Raw genomic sequence first — 18,636 nt, forward strand, 5'->3', positions numbered from 1 at the left:
TTTTTTTCTTTTTGTTAATGTCATTGTGTTTTTAATTATGCCATTTTTGTTATTACAAAATGTTAATTTTTACATTTGTGAAATGCCTAACATGAAAAATAAGTTTAAAGAAAATTGAATTCCAGTCAGTACGTAAAAAACGTTTCATTCTAAATTCAAACTTTTTCTTTTCACACAACATCCTAATGAAGGAACAAGGAAGGCGCGTGTCTGCCAATGGTCCACGTGTACACTTGCAATAAAAATAAAACGCCGCCGCGGGCGAAACGCGAGAGTTCGCTCACCTCCCTAACCTAAGACAAGAGCTGCGCGCACGCATCACGCACACACGCGTCCGTTTGTAGGCCATGTGTACACGCTCGGTTAAGGCGGTGTATGCAATCACTTCGCGTTTGTCTATGACTCATGTTTAAAATCAAGACAGTTTGGACAGTGCGCTAAAATGTGTTTGAGTGTTTGTCATATGTGGTATTTGGAGCGTTTTATAGGATTAAAAGTCGTGCTGTTAATAATAAATGCATCTTTAGAGACCCAAAACCTAATAAAGATTTCTGAAATTATTACAACTCTTTGTCTCATTACCTACGACTTTACCAGAATATTTGTAAAGATTTATGCGTAATAGTGTGATGGGCGTGTTTTTTTCACATTCTATCCCTTAACGCACACCAGCGCTACGCCCACATGCAAAACGGTGCGCGTGCGCCGAACAAGTTTAGACAAACGGAAGAAATATTATTCTCTTTTTAGGTATTCGCTCCAGTCTATTCCTGATGTATTTCAACTCTACATTTATTTGAAATTATGTTTTTCATCTATTTCAACAAAATTATGATTAATTTTAGTTATAATAAATTGTACATATTGTATGTGATTGACACATCTAAATTACTTAATTTTTTTTGGAAATAAATAAATTAGATTTCTATGTTTCTTACCGTTAAGGTTAAAAAATACTTTATAACACGAAATATTTACAAGAATCTCAATGAAATTGCTTCTAAGCGAAAAACATAAAAAAGATATAATTTGTAGACGACTTTAATGCGTCTAAAAGCTTTTTAATTGAATTGTCTGAAACATTCTTTTTTAATGGGTACATTATAAGAATGTCTGTTATTTTTCTTTAAAAGTCAAAGTTACTGTAATTACTTTAGTAGCCGAAATTGACTTTAGCTTCGATTTGTGAAGACAAAAAATAAATAGAAACATAGTTATGATACATTGTTATGCATAAAGATATTTGTATGGAAATTAAGAATAATCTGTAATAGTACAGATATTATTTTAGGACAGAATGGAATAATATTAAATTTCACAAACGGATAGACAGTTTTTAGATTTACCATAATATAGACTTTTAGGTCCGGAAAAAAAATATTCCGAAAAAAGTCAAGTTTTCAATAACTCTATCTATATAACTCTTTATACACAATATTCTTGATAGCCTATAAACTTATTTATTTAAACATATCAATTTAAGTCAACATTTAAATCCGCACCGCATTTTTGCACACGCCAAAGCAACACTTGCACAACACCGACCTAATTAAATACAAAAACAATATAATATTACAATATATCAAAGCTGAACCCGATATGCGCACATTTTTCTCTCCAGTGCCCGACCTACCGCAACAACATGCTTATTGTCTCTACATGTGTTAGTGTGTTGTGTAATTTTTTACATGGACACTCTTTAGATATTTTCGCAATGTGATAAGCGAATGTGAATGAACTTGAGAAATGCGAAAGCGTTTAAATAGAGTCACGTATGGATTTAGTGACGTCTCTATGCTCGTATTTGTCACGACTTGTAACCTCGTGTGACGAATATCGGCAACGTAGGACTGTTATAATTTAATAGAGATACTAGAAGGCTAATAATAACGTGTTTGGAATTTATAGGCAAAAATGCAGAGTTCGTCGTATGTTTTAACCTAAAACATGCCCTAAAAGATAGCCAAAAATACAATTGTTATACCAAAACTTAAGCTATCTAATTAATAAAAATAATAAATGTTTTTCGAAGCAAAATCTCACATAAACCTATTACAGTTTACTGTACACAGTACTTTACTAAGGCTTCTATCAAATCTTACATTAATATTATACTTTTTAAACAAAAGCAAGCTAAAAATTGAAATAGGTAAATCATCAAGAAGTCCACACAAAGTACACATTAACGATGAATGAGTAGCAGATAAATGTCCCCGCAAAAGATAAAGTCGGAATAGCCCTGAGAGCGTCGGACAAAAGAAGTTTATTTTTAAAATCTCAGCCAGCCAGCAAAGTTTTCAAATAATTAAATTTTATTCTCACAAAGTGTTTTTTTAATATTTTCTCTACATGACGAGGCAAAGGTCTTGCGCGTGAGCTTTTGATACTGTTTGCAATTCCTTTTTGAGGTTTATGTTTATTATAATTTTAGATTAAAATCTTTGAGAGTGAAAATATGCTTTATGGGATTAATTTTAAGATCGGTTTTACAAATAAACGTTATTAATCAACTAATTAATGTTTTACTTGTTGTTTTTACAACATGCATTTTTTGTTTTAAATGGGTAATGTTCTAAAAAGGTTTGGTTTCTTTAATACCTACATGCCTATGTTTTTTATTTGTCATATATTATTACGAATTTGAAGGTTTAATAAATCAATGCAATACCTTTGTTAAAATAACTCCTCATTTAAAAACAGGAAACTTTATTTATATAACCGAAATATACACACATACTTAATTACATATTTTATTTATACATCTATAAGGATATATTATAAATTAAATGTGAACCGAATAAACAACAATATTCCTTACTGGTAGATAAAATGTCTAAAACTTATTATAAACAAAAAAACATTCTAAAATCAAAAAAGTAACGCTTATTCGAATGCTCTACATTATATAGTTTCAAATATAGAAGAAGTAACTTATAACGTTCCAAACTATTTTTTTATCTGATTTGTTTATGTTACTTAATATCTGAAGAAAATGCATTGCAATTCAAATATAACATCGATAAAAACTGTTCTTCTATTTTAACCTCCTCTTGATATTTGGTAGAATTATATTAAATACAATATTTAAATAGTATCAAATATCAGATTGCCGAACATCACGTGCTTTAATGGTCACCAAAATAATGCCAGTTTAAATTCTTCATTAAATATAATGATCCTTTCATTTACTTTATTGATAATCTCTACAAAATTATTAGAAAATACAATTTTAATTAATAATTATTCTTTCTTTTATAAAAACTGCGCATTAAAATCAAAAGTACATACATAGATAAATAAAGCAAAATATAAAGCTTGTTTTCTAAACAGTAATCTGATATGTTTACTTCAAACTTATTTTTTGTAAATAATGAAACGTTGTGAATATATTTTCCGCCATATTGCCAATATTTTGTTTATCAAATCTATTGCGTTATTGTGAAAGCAGTTGGAACTGGTTTAATTCGGCAATAAAGCTTTATTTGATACACCAAAAGACACCTTATGGAAATAATATACAGTAATTAAAACATTTTTTCGGATTTTATCGTTGTTTTTTATACTATAATTTTCGTTACGGGGTGGACTGAGGCGTTGATCGTCCGAAAATACATAGTTACAATATCTACCCGCATGCTATAATTTTATTTTTGATAATATAAGAAAAAAAAATTCAACATCTTACAATTGCATAAACATAAGAAATCAGTATAATATACTTTAATTATTTGTTCTCCATAAAAATTTCAAAAGGTATGTGAAGTCTACCAACCTGCACTAGGCTAGCGTAGTAGCCTGAGGCCTCACCATACCAGTAGAAGAGGCCCGTGCTCAGCTTTAAGCAGTATGTAATACAAGCTGGTATTACTAATAATATATTATATGAAATATGGAGGCAAAGATTCCTAAAACTAAAGATTCGATAAATCGGTTTTGGTCTAAGTAAAACATAGTAAATTATAAAATCAAATTCTGCCACATGGACTAGAGATTCCATCGCTCATGTATGTATGGTTTTCCAACACCAATATTGCAGTTCTCAAACCTACCTAAACCAAAGGAGTAACACCCAACATTGTCATTAATATAGTCTAGTGGTCAGTGAATTAGTAAAAACAATAAAAAGGATATTAAAAAATATTTTTTTCTCTCGCCTCTATAAATCCTAATAAGAAATTACAATATATCTCTACTAATCCAAATCATAACATTTATTGCTTTAGAACTAGACGTTAAAATAGCGAAAATCACGTCCCGACATAGTGCACAGGGCAAATGCTACGCTTGGCACAAAAATAGAAAGTCAGCAACATAAAAATAAAGTAAAAATGTTAAACTAAATGTCACGCTGACTTTTACCTTGCTCTTTGGGTTAGGTCACTTTCTCTTAAGCACTAACTTAGACCAGGTAATGTGTAAATTGAAACGAGATAATCGTTTGTACTTTGTTGAAAATATTGGAATAGCTATGGCAATTTATACTTATAGACGATTGTGCGTATTATAATATATTATATATAACATGTATTTATTTTTCTTGTCATATGTTTGACAATATACTGAAAAATTAAATAATAAAAAGTTCCTATAAATAATCAGGAAATCTAAATAAGTAGAATCTTTAGGGTATTAAAATATAAGTACGAACTATAAAAGTATGCAAAACATTATTTTAAATTAATTAAACGACTGATCACCCTTATTAAAAGCCAATTTTTAACCATAACAATTTATCAAAAATACATGATTATATTATCCGATAACATTACCCAACATTATGAAATATCTATAAGCAACAATGATTCATACTATATTACATTTCTATACCAATTATATCTAAAAAATAATTAAACTATAAACTTTAAAACTAAATTGGCCCGCGGTACTTGGCAGATAAATTAAAATTGACGTTATTTATTACTAGAGTTAGGTTTATAATCACGTTATGTACAAGAAGGGAACAACCATATACCTCTTAGATTCTATTCAATTTCGCAATACTAATTTTGTTTATTCAATTCTATAAATTTGCATCATTCTCAATAAACTTATTAATTATATGTACTTGTCTGATAAACGGATATCCTGTACAATATAGTTGTCACCAATATTGTAAATTTACTTTCTAAACTTATACGACGTGTAGATTATTTTTATTTTATAAAGCGTAATGCGCTGATACTCAGAAACACAAATCAATTTAAAATAATAAATACCTGCATCTATGACGTTTGTTTAAAAATCGAACACAACCACGTAAATGACAACTCATCTCACGAAATGTCAAACGTCACTTCACTTGCACGTAAAAAAGTCCAACAGCGAGACGGCAACTTCCTTATTATGTCACAAACGTTTAAATTTAGAACACCAGGCCATAGACCGTAAGCGTGCTGATTTTTTTTCACTCAACTCTTTAACAGCAAATAGGTCTGTTTACGTCAAAATGTATTTTTCAAATGTGCTGCAAAAAATCGTTGTGTAGCCGTCTCCGTGGGTTGCAGGCGTACTGTTTATAAGTACCATAGTTATAGAAGCATGGCATCGTAATGCACTTATGTGTAGGTACTTGCTAAGTTTTTTATTATAGTCGGTTATATCCACGCGGTTCCTTAGTTTGAGACTCGTTTCTTTTAACACTTCTTGGTGGTTTTCTATTACGTAACAGTTTTGTTATTACTAACCTACTTGCTATGAAAGTTGCTTTGCGTTTCGTCCAATTGTGTGGGATTGGACTTCCTAAGTTAATGTGGAGCGGACAATCTGTCTCAAGACATTAGCTGGTGTAAAATTGAGATTTCCTTTGATGTGGGTACTAAAAACTTTATGAGGTAACGATTTATATTCGGTTCGTTGCTGTTTTAGTTTCAATATTAAACCTAAAAGTTTATGAATAAAATTTTAGTTTGTAATTTATTCTCTGAGAGAAGATAATTAAAAAACAAGGTAAGCATTGAGTGTATAACAATATAGACGTTATTAAATATTAAAATACAAATTAGAGTGAAACTGAATCTCTAGAAGGAAAGAAAAATAGGCATTTAATTTAAATTTTATTATTTATTCTACTCATAAGTTTTTAGATCCATTCGACTAAGCGTATAATCTTCTAAATCCACCCTAAAACACCCACTTTCAGGTGAAAGTTCATATAAAAGCAAGTATCAAGACCGCTCGGGCGCGGCGAGAGCACGAGTGCGAGCGAGACGGCACTACATGCAGTTTTTCATCACGCTCTACGCCCTGACACGATGTTTTTTTCCGTGATTCGTTTTTATAACTCGTCTTACGATGCTTTCTTATAGGAAATAACTTTTTGCCCCGGGCTTCACTCGAACAACGTATTGTTTTTTATTATTTTCGCTATAAACATAAACGTTTTAACAAGTATTGTTTGGTTAGTTCTCGCGGGAAGATTGAACGAGTAAAAATTTTGTGATCGTACTCGAGTTTTGGCACTTTTCGTGAGTTTTATCATCGCTACATAATTTTTGCGAAACTGGATTCTATTTGTATTACATTTAGGGTGAAAATTAGAATCTAAAGTCTAGTCTTGTTACAATCATGTTCTCTGTATATACGACCTTATATTCAATAATGAAATATATTTATTTACCAAAAGAACATTTTAAAAATTATAATAGTTAACAATGACTCCCATACTAGGCTAAGGCTGTCCTATGCGAGTCACGAGTAAACGTTAACATGGTGTTTTATTTAATTATTAACGGTTTACGGTAAATATTATGTTTATAATGTAAATAAATAATAATATATATTAATATATCGTTTTAAGGGAAAATACTTTAATGTACAATAAATGAACATAACACAGATACCGTCTCTATCATGGGTAGTAATAATGGCCGCGGAGAAACGCAGGTGGTCCTCGCGTAAGGAAAAACTAAGAGCTTTTATTTTCTTGTAATGAGAGTATTCTTTTAAATAACTGGCTTTCCCGCGGAGTTAAACATGTTTACTTTAATTTAATTATTTTATAAGGAATTTTATTATTTCTAATTGTAAGTAAAGAAAAATCTTACTTATATAAATGCAAAGGTTCGTGTTGAGTGTTTATTAGACGGAAATTACTGAATGCTTTTAAATGGAATTTTGCACATGGATTGACCATGTCTTGGATTAATTTAAAGACTACTTTAGTAGTTTTTATTTCGCAAAAGGTTTACCACGGGGCCGAATCCGCGAAGGAAAATTATTACAAATCACTATGCAAATTTATTTATTTGCGAAAAAAAAATAATTGATTGTCTCGGTGGCTTAGTAATATTGCAAGCGCGATATCACACCTCCCTGGGGTCGCGGATACGAATCCCAGTTCGGGCAAAGTGATACTGAGTTTTTCTACTGAATATAAGCTCGTGTTTTAAAATTTGTGCTCAATAGGGCGATTCGATCGAACATTGGGTGCACCAACTGCTCCTCTGCCGATCCTTTCAGCGATAAAAGGCGTGTGTATAAGTGCATGTAATTTGGGTTAAGTGATTTTAAATAAGATAAATGGTAACGCTCATTAAACAAAAAACTATTCATCATTTCTTAAGGCTATATTTTCAATACAAAAATGCACAGCATACAATGCTTAGAATCGAACTTATCACATTATTTTCGTAAACACACTATTTCCTTCATAACCTATTAGGAAACATTTTTACAAAACAAAGTCGTTATATCGTTTGCACATAATTAGTATTAAAACACCGTGAAATGACCTAATAATTTGTTTCCATTCTAGACTATTAAAAATAAGGGGACACTTAGGTCCGAGGTCCAACGATGCAGCAAAATTAGGGGTCTTGTAATGAGTAGTTGTGCGGACGTAATGCAATGGTTAGTCGATTATTGTACCGATGTCGCCACGTTTATTTATTATTCAACTGGTTTTTAATCGATATTACACAATCGATTTATTTTGAATGTAGAATTTGAAAGATGAGAAAGGTGTTGCTTATTTGTTTACGTTTTTTAACAATTTTAAATTTAGAAATTTTAAGTTTACTTTTTAATATTATGTTTTTTTAAAACGCTTTAATTTTTAGTCAAATTACGAACAGTTTTTGAAAACACAATTCAATAATTACACCTCACGTAAACTCTTATAAAATCTAAATATAGGTAAGCGTAGTGATTTTTAAAATGCCATAATCTATGTATAATTATTTAATAATATTTGTAACATTACAATTTCGAATTACAACTCATTGCGCTCGTCATTACATCAGGAGTTAAGTCTACGATATTAAGTGTAATTAGGTATGCTGTATTACATCAATATCCTTTTAAACGGAACTGCTTGGCGATAGAATAGACAAACCTGATACAAAAACAAAGCACAAAGCACAAAAAATCGTAAACTTGATCACATCACGCTTTCGCTTTTCAGAAGCTGACAGACTTTCAACCACATTTCGCCTACATTGGATCCAATGTATTGGGGGATAGCCCATCACCATACCAAATACAAATTCCACTCTAACTTGATCCAAAAAAACTCAATATTGCTTTACCCAACCCAAACCCAAATCTACAATCACTCTTGAACCCTAACTTAAATTAGGTAGCGACCTAAGTTAGATTTAAAAATGTCAGACTGCGATATTTTTAAAGTCACAATCACAATATTTTCAAGGCAAAAGGAACAAGTAGGAAATTAGGGAAGATGTTGGCGCGAGACGGCGAGACGAGAATGGCCTTCGTTAGCCTCTTTTAATTTTAGCTAATTTTTATCTTCCAACGTCGTGGCCTTTTTTACTGTAGCACGAGCCATTAGCTCCGATATACTGCGATTGAACGGGGTTGGTACTTGATTTTATTATAGTGACGGTTGGGGTTTGAATTTGGAATGCTTAAATCGAAAAACGATGTGGCAGTGGTATGTCTTCTCATCTTGATTATAGAAATGGGGTAACATCTTATTATGTATCAATGAGCATATATCTTATGATGGTTATATACCTCATATATGGCTTTTATCTCCTGCCCTAATAAGATTTTTGCCTTCGTTATATAGATATATTAGGCTATCGCCGCGCATATCGATAGCCTGGTTGGGTGTGGAACGGACTACCAAGACGAATATCAGCATGTTCAAATCCCAAGGGCACACACCTCTCACTTTTCTAAAAATCATTTGTGTATTCTTTGTGAATTTATCGTTCACTTTAGTGGAGAAAGAAAACGTCGTGAGGAAACCTGCACATCTGAGAAGTTCTCTATAGGAATTTCGAAGGTGTGTGAAGTCTAACAATCCGCACTAGGCCAGCGTGGTGGACTAAGGCCTAATCCCTCTTAGTAGTAGAGGAGGCCCGTGCTTAACAGTGGGCTAGTATATAATACAGGGCTGATATTATTATTAATAATAATATAGATTTTGAAAAAATCCTCTTTAAGTAGTCAATAAAATAAATTGTATGCTAATATACTAGAGGCGATGAAAATAATTATAATTTCATTGAACATTGTTTACATTAAACGTTTATCGATTTCCTATTTATTAAATCGTCTTGAATATAAGTGAAAGGTCATTGATAAAACATGGAAAAATAGGTTTAGAATGAATATATCCGCAATTAATAATCATTATACAAACATCTTAGAAAAAGACATTTTAGAATATTTCTATTACCTTCAATGCTTTCTAGAAAAAAAAATTAGATTAAAGTGATTTGTTTTTGAATATACAAGTAAAATTTGCTTGTGGTCCTTCAAGCGGAACGTCAATAATCAATCATGCAAGCCGGCATGACTATGCCGATAATCCGGAATTGCTTATATCTTTTGCCGGCACTTTATTTAGGCTTCACTTTGTATCAGGTATAGTAAAGCCACGTTGACGACATAAAAAAATGCTTTAAAGTATCAAGAACATGAATCCCAGTAGTGAACGCGAAGAAATCTAATTTTTGCCGAGTTTTTCGTACTGTCCGGTCCCCTGGCGCGCTGTTTGCTGCCAATTTAGGTGTTTGTGAAAATTTCATTTAACCGTCATGTCCACATCTTGTTACAAGCCATTAAACCCTTTTTTAATGTTCGCGTTAATTTTTAAGGAAAAGCGGTCATTTTTTCGATTGCGTATCTCTTTGTACCGAATCTTAATGCATTCTTGACGACTTTTTCTTTAGTGGGGAGAGTTAAAATTAATGATAATGAGGAAATTTTTATTTTAATGACCAGATAAATCATATTTACTTTTATATCAATTTAGGGTATTATTAACAATAGTCTGTAAGGTAATATTGACTGTTGCGAACGGGTTCGTAAGTACCTTAAAATTTTTTAATACGTGTATAATTAACTATCATTCGCTTTAATGGTAAATAGTATTGTAAGGAAAAACATACTTGGGAATTGTATATAATTAGTATATGACGTCTACCATCTCTTAAATGGCTCCAAGACATTAGACATTATTTATTTCTTGTATGGAAAATCGAACTCTACTGCCTCGTAGACAACTTCAAGACATCAATTCTTTTTGTAGAAAAACGCGTGTGTAAAAGAACTAACCATCTCTAAAGAACATATCCAACAGTACTTAAAGGTTTTCAGTATACTTCAACCCTCAAATAAGGAAAAGAAACCCACAATAAAGACACACCTCGGTTCCTGGACGGTTTTTTGAAACTTGAAAATTTATATCGCAATTAGCAACGACACTTTTAACCCGCCAACATTATTAGAAAAGTTTGTGTCGCTCGTAAAAATAACCTGTTTTTTACCGGTGTACACCTGAGCGCACGTGAATAAATTATTTGAACAATATTAGGAATTTTACGGTTGGATTTATGTTTTTTTTTTTATAAGTTTTTTGATCGGCAGAGGTTTCAATTATTTTTTTTATAACTATGATAAATTATTTGAATAATATTAGGAATTTTACGGTTGGATTTATGTTTTTTTTACAAGTTTTTTGATCGGAGGTTTCAAATAAAATTTTGTATGACTATGACTATGATTACATACAGTAATGGTGATCTATATAACCCGATTAATACCGGCTTCTCTTTTAGGTTTATTTACGTTTGTCTTAGAAAAAACAAAAAAAAAATTAAAATGGCCGCGAAATGTTATCTACAATATTTTCTTCCATCGGGTTACTTGAAAAATGTCATCCTTCATCAATGATATACAGTATAAGATATTGATGCATTGATTATTTATGAATGTTAGTATAAAAAGTCTCTGAGACTAGGCATTTGGACAATTAACATACTTAGAACGTGTAAATAATTTAGCTTTAAGCAAAATTTTATTTCAAAATTCCCAGAGGAATATATCGCGCAAGAACTTGAAAACCCGTTTACACTATCGGTAATATTTACAAAATTCTGTACACATGCGACTCGGCACAAGTCCTACAAGCCTTAAAATTTTTAGAAATCATTGCTGTAATTGTTCAAGGTATAAAAATCGCCTAAAACGACTCCAGCAAGTATTCTAGCTGAACTATACTCCGGTTTATTCATACTATTATAGTTTCTAGAAAAATCTATAATTAAGCAAGCAACACATTCCCTTTTCAAATAAATCAATTAATTAAATAACGATTCACAAATCACTTAAGGACAGACTGAAGAGTGTACTCGTATGATGTCAAAAAATATTATGATATAAACCTTTAAAAAACACAATGAAAGAAAATAATATCCCACATAACGAAAACATGAACTAGAAATATTAAAAACTACGTTAAAATAAACATAAAAAGCGAAGCAAAACACCCTAATTATGAATAAGATATCGAAGGGTTGCCGGAATGATAGAGCGTCGCGACTCGGACTGCTTTATATTTAAAATTGTCCAGGGTTGTCTGTTTTGAGAAGGATAGTTCTTTAAATCCTATTGTGGTATGCAAATGGAGCCTTTATATGTGTGGTATAAATGTTAGCAGTTAATTCAGAATCTATAGATCTTGGATAATATTTAAAATACAAATAGACAATGTCTTGATTAGCTCCATTTTTATCCCAAATAAGTACATGGAGACTTTTATTCCGGAAAAAATGTTATACGTCGGCGACGCCGCGAGCAACGTCTAGTATAAAATAATTTGGAAATTACATGAAATTTTTACAGCCACGCCTTTAACAAGAGGTAGGCAGAGGCGCAAGTGAGGTACCTACTTTTCGCCTTATGTAATCCGTCACATAGTGTGATACTGAGTAAAGACCCAAAATTACTTTATCCCTCCCGAGGATCGCACATAAGACCTCCAATGTAATTGTAATATAACTACGCAACCAAGGCAGTCAAATGTTATAAGAATTTACATTTTAAAATTAATAGGAATAAATGACATCTGTATCCCAGTAACATTATAAATGCGGCAGTTTGTGAGGATGTATGTATGTTTGTTCCTCTTTCACGAAAAAACTACTGAACGGATTTGGATGAAACTTTACAGTAATATTGGTTATACATCAAATAACAAATAGGCTACAATTTATAATGACTTTATGTAATTGGATCATAATATAACAATACATATCAAGTTAGTCGGAAAAAAAAAATATCCCGGAAAACTCATTCACGCGGGCGAAGCCACGAGCAAAAGCTAGTATACTATAAATAAAAGGCAATCCCAAATACTATATCTTAATCCTCAGCATCACTAAACTCCTTCCACCGGACCCAACCCAACCAACACCATAAGAATATATTATATATCCATAATCAAAAATCTGTTCTAAACTTTTTCATCGTTAAAATCAAAACCTCTTTCCAACCCTGCCAGTAACTGAGGTAAGACTATCGGCACAATCTCCAAACCTATTAAGTTTAAAAGCTGTTCGGTCATTAGATCGTTTTTTTAAACGTCCTCGGTTCGTACAATTTTTCCTCCCCTCTTGGACACTTTTCATAATTACACCCGCTCTGCCTTACAAGATGGCGAAATTGGTGGAGAATTTTTATTTTTTATGAATTGCGTTGCTGATATTGTGTTTTAAACCTTTTTTGTTAGATTTACGAGAATGTTAGGCAAAGAAACCACTGATAGAGTCTTAACCATAAAGGCTGCATGGTCTTTGAAATGTTATGAGAAAATTTAGCAAAAATTGCGAAAAAAATACACAATCTAATTGTATCTCTTTGTTTTTATGATATTAAGTTTAGAGACTGCCTCGGTGGCGTAATTGTACTGCATGCATACGGCAGCGCTCTGAGGTCCAAGGTTCGAATCTCAGTCAAATTGAAATAAGTCAAACGGGTTTATTTGTTTTCGTGTTCACTGACGGAGTTCGCAGAGGCCGCTTGCATCTTAGTTATACTTATTATAATGTTATAAAATGTTGGTTAGTAGTATTTAATATAATACTTAAGATGTCCTGCATTACTGTATGGGGTAACAATTGACGTATATTCTATAGAGACGAACGCCCATGTAAACTATTTGTTCAAAAACTAAAATAGCAACGAAAACTTCATTGTTATAACCTATTGATTTACTTGAACAACAATTAATTTTACTTATTTGACTAATATTTTATATTCAAATCCAGGTTTACACTTAGACTCAAGTTCTTATATCATGAGCCACTCCGTACATAACCACAAGCTGTCAATATTGACCATACTAAAGTCAGTTTGAATGGATTCAGTTGAACACAGTAAATGTTCGGAACGCCAAATCTAGTACGTAGTACATATATATCGATGAGTGTAACCTGTAATTAGTAATATGTGGAATAAATAAATAAAAATAAATGTAAACGGTGTTTCGAACAGGCACAGTGATGATCAAAGGTTGATATCTAGTTAGTCAATAATCCATGTGGACGCCACTTATCAAATGGAGTAGAATCGTTGCCCTCCCGATACAAAGACTTATATTATAGTTACTTATATTGTCGTTATCTAGTTTAGGGCCCGATTCACAACTTCAGAGTAAATGCTACTATATATTTATAAGTCGACCAAATACAAGTCATACTTTATGTTTCCAAATATATTGTAATAAAATAAGTATTATCTACTACGTAAAATTTTTAATGAACCTTATGACAGTTGTCTTTAAAGTTACGGCTGTAAAATTTCATATTTTTAGACTATGAAATATCAAAAAACATCATAAATATAGTAAGGTTATTTAAGCGACTAAAAGTTATCGATGTTCCAAATAATAGAATATAACACTACGATTAAAACATGCAACACGTCACTGCTGGTTAATGTATTTAAAATATTATTATTTAGGAACTTTTAATTATAAATATTAATATATATTAATCGATACTATTTTTTATTTTTAATTTGTCCCTGACACTTTACTTTGACAGCTATCATACTCATCCTAAATTCCACAAAGTATAGCCGTTTAGTAAGCGGCGATAGCCTAGTTGTGTGTGGAATGGACTGCCAAGACGAATGTCCGCAGGTTCAAATCCCAAGGGCGTACACCTCTAACTTTTCTAAAATCATGTGTGTATTCTTTGTGATTTTATCGTTCGCTTTAACGGTGAAGGAAACATCGTGAGGAAACCTGCATACCTGAGAAGTTCTCTATAGGAATTTCGAAGGTGTGTGAAGTCTACCAACCCGCACTAGGCCAGCATGGTGGACTAAGGCCTAATCCCTCTCAGTAGCAAAGGAGAACCGTGCTCAGCAGTGGGACAGTATATAATACAAGGCTAATATTATTATTATAACAGTTTAGTACGAAAACTTACAAATTAAATTTACTGAGGACTTGTGAAATAGGCCCTTAAACTTATATTGTTTCAAGTATATTTATCTAGTGCATATACGATAAAATAAACGAAGCCAATAACCTATTTAAAAGAATCTAATTCCTTAAATATTGTGATATATCGAGTCAATTTAAAAACGTCTACTCCATTTAAAATTAGTACTGGGAAGCTTTGAAATACTGGCAACCACCCCTTTCTCTTGACCTCAGCGGTGTGGGGAGAACGGGGGAAACAGAACCCGCAGGTTTAATTCGGAGAAAAATATTTATGATTGGACAGATGTGTTGCGTTTACCCTGAGAGCATACGTGTCACTATCTCCAGGTTCTTTGAGTGTGCATGGACTATAATGAGCCTGGAGTTCGGAAGTTACCAATTATTTATTATGAGTTAGACTTAGGCTTGTGAAGACCGTCGTGTGTAATCACACACACACACGCTTTTATCTCCGAAGAGGTAGGCAAAGGTTTATATGTGATGCACCCACTTTCCGTCGTACATATTCCGTCCCATGATGTTATTCCTATGAAGCATACCTTTCGCTCTATCGGACACAAAATCCAGACTCCGGACTAATTCTGAATCCAATATCAACGTGTCTAATGTACTGAACTATAATTTTATTATAAAAAATTGAGAATACTTCTGTTTATTTCTAGGTAGACTATAATGACAGTGAAAGAAAGTATGGTAAACTTCCATAGTAAATTCAAGGAGTAATACACACTGGTACTTTAAAAGCCGGCATAATAATGGCAATAACTGACATTCACCTAACAAGCTCTTGATTTACCGTTCCATCACGCATAATAACCAAAAAATGCCGTACATCATTAATTATTTAAATATTTACAAAGCGGCCGCCATTGATTTACTATCGGTGAATAAAAAACATCGGTACAGTCGAACAAAAAAACATGTCCGCAACGGACGGCGTACGTCAAAAGCGTCTTAATTTCGAAAAAACAATTGCTATTTGAATTTTAAATGTGGCAGGAGGTCATATGGTGGGATTTTTTCGCAAAGCGGCACCACAATAAATCTGGATGCAATAACTATAAATTCATTGCGGATCGACATGCAAATGTACGGAGATTTTTTTCGGCAACGTTTGCTGCGAGCGAGTTTTTTTTGGACAAGAGTTGGTGTGGAGTTGATTGTGTTTCTCAGAGTTGGACTGAACTATTTTAGATATAATTAAATATTTTATCTATGCTGGATAAAAATATGACTGAGGTTCATGCTAGTCATAGATACCCAGGCACACAAAAATTTTTTTTTCATCCACACCGCAAAAAAAATCATAAACAATGATGATCAATGAAACTTTAATACTTGAAAAAAACTTTCTAATGACTAATTCATCATGTATCAAAATCTTGGTAATTATACCTATATTAATTCTCTCTTTCTAACTTCCATAGTCTAAAGATATTTTGTCAAAAGTCCTCTACTTTTGAAAAAAATATGTTCGTATGACATATCCTTATATTAATACACTTACGAATGTATTTCCATTTTTTTACTCGTAACACACTTTTTCATTTAAACTTGTTTACGAATTTATTTCAAATTTTTTACAATACAAACCAACTCCATTCTACTTTTAGCCCACTCTAAAGATCAAGTGCCCGCTCGTTCACAAAGAGTGCAGTTTTTATTTCGCCCCAGTGTACTTTTCCGTTTCACATCCGATGCGCCGCTTCACTTTTTTTCTTTTTTTGTCAGACACCTGTGCTTTTGGCTTTTAACTTTAGGATCTAGGTTATATTGTGTTAGTACTAAGTGGTTTATGGATATAAAAAACACGTGAAAAATGAGTTTAGTGTTGGATCTAAGTTGTTTACGGCAAGAAACGTAAAAAAGTTACAACCTGAAATGGCTTCTATCGATCTTTAAATAAAGTTTTCTGTAAATGTTACTTTCGAAGTACTTTAAAAATTATGATTTGTATGGCTTTTAAAAAGTAGTTTTAATCACAATATTAAACCTAAATTACCCTCTAAATATGGTTTAAATTCAACTCGTCACACCCAAAAAGATCCGAGATAGCTATCATTTACATCCAATATTATTTATTCGATAACCCCTTCCTATGCAGATGCGTTGTAAAACACATCCTGAATCTCAAGTACACCTTGTACGCAGATGGCCAATACCTTTGCCTGTATTTAAAAAATGGCGCGCAAATTTCCATTAAATAAATTGTTAACACGCCTGCGACTTATCTCGATCGATACTATTCGAAAAACGTTTCCTTAACCACTAATGAATATGCAAAACATAGATCGGACCTAGATATTTTATAGGAAAAAAAAGTTGGCCGTAGACGCGTTTCCTTTGCCACCCACTGGCTCGAGATGTCGCGATAAAACGCTTTAGCGCTAAAAAATAAATTTACGCGATTTATACGCCTTACGATTAGATAACGAGGGAATTTAAAAAGTAAAACTCACCTTAAATAAGTATTATTTGTTACGAGTGATTGGTTTGTTAACCAATACCCCTTTTGTTTAGGAACGCGATTTAGCGACTGAGTGCCACGAGCATTCGAAATCGAACATACGTTTTCAATCAGATTTTTTAAATTAAGAATTATTTTTAAAAACATTCTGGAATTCGCATTTAAATTTTTTTAAAATCGAATATGTGTACACAGCCGCCGCATCGCGTCCCCTACCCTTGGAAGATAACAATACGCATTGAAACAGATGCCAACTCACTCGCTGCAGTGTCGACCAGCACTCCTCTAGCGTTCGCTCGCTGATGCTCTGTCCTGACCGTGCTTGTTGCTGCGAGGAACAATATGTGAGTTAGTACGGTACACATTACAAATAAGAAAATATATCTAGAACCCTTGGTAAAGCGATTTATTTTTAATTATTATTTTAATATGCCTGAATCTTGTGCAATTTGATCCATAGAGTTCTTTGATTTTTATTTTTTTGTTTGACTAAGGTACTCGTAAAATTTTTAGTTTTTTTTTATAACAATACAAAGGGTTTTAGTGAAAAGCAATTAAACAGAAGACAAATGAGAATGAACACAAGCGTTAGAATAATCAACTCTTACTGTGACGAAGTATTAAATTTTAATTTTTCCATTTCTCAAAGTAAGAATTCATTTGAAAGGCAAACTTAGCAGTATTCTCTTTACATAAAAAAAAATAACTGCTAAGTTATTAAAGTTGGAGTCAGCGAACTTTGTCATGTAGATTTTAAAAGACTTAAGGTTGCATTTTTTAATTTAAAGAGTGTCAAATATATTTTCGACTAAAATTCACTGACTTAAGAAGAAGTGTGGTGGTCGCTTTGGAAACTCACAGTTTTTTTTTTTCAAATAGAAATTTCTTGTTTTCGCGCATAGAAAAATTGCATATCAACAAATAATTGATCAGCAATTGATGCCATTTATGTTAATTTGATAACTAGGAGGTGCATTTAGCAATTATAAATTTTATTAAAAATGTAATGCTAACTAATATGCTCACAATATCGCTCTGTATTTCCGTCGGCACAGAGAATCCGACATTTCCTTTGTCTATTTTTAACAATTTCAGTCATAACAAAATAGTGATACAATTATCATATCATTCAATACCGATTTACTATTTTAAGATAGTTTTCCTTCTGTATAACAAACTATGCAATAGATATCAAAATGTATAATTTTTCAATGTGTAATCCAATTTATACCTACATCAAGTATATTCATATTAATTATGCACTCAATTGTAGGTATTAAACCAAAGAACCCGATAGCATACTGATCTATCTTTACTTTTTTATTTCAATATTGTACATGACTTGAAACATTTTTTTATTTTATTTTTTTCTTTTTTAATGGCTATAAGCACTGGGTTGCTGTGCTACGCCAAGACTTGAAACTTCTTCCTATTTTTAAATTTATTTACTCATAAAAATCTCGACAAA

The 18,636-nt window shown here is 32.1% G+C and overlaps 1 protein-coding gene across 1 annotated transcript in view; it reads right to left on the bottom strand.

Moving 5' to 3' along the window:
- Positions 1-18,636, bottom strand: part of LOC115451392 (zinc finger protein 135) — a 91,508-nt gene that overhangs the window by 54,137 nt on the left and 18,735 nt on the right. Inside the window, 1 exon segment of the mRNA XM_037438670.1 lies at positions 17,428-17,496. Coding sequence (XP_037294567.1) covers positions 17,428-17,496 — 69 coding nt within the window.

Source organism: Manduca sexta, chromosome 3, assembly GCF_014839805.1.
Source record: "Manduca sexta isolate Smith_Timp_Sample1 chromosome 3, JHU_Msex_v1.0, whole genome shotgun sequence".
NCBI classification, from domain to species: Eukaryota; Metazoa; Arthropoda; class Insecta; order Lepidoptera; family Sphingidae; genus Manduca; species Manduca sexta.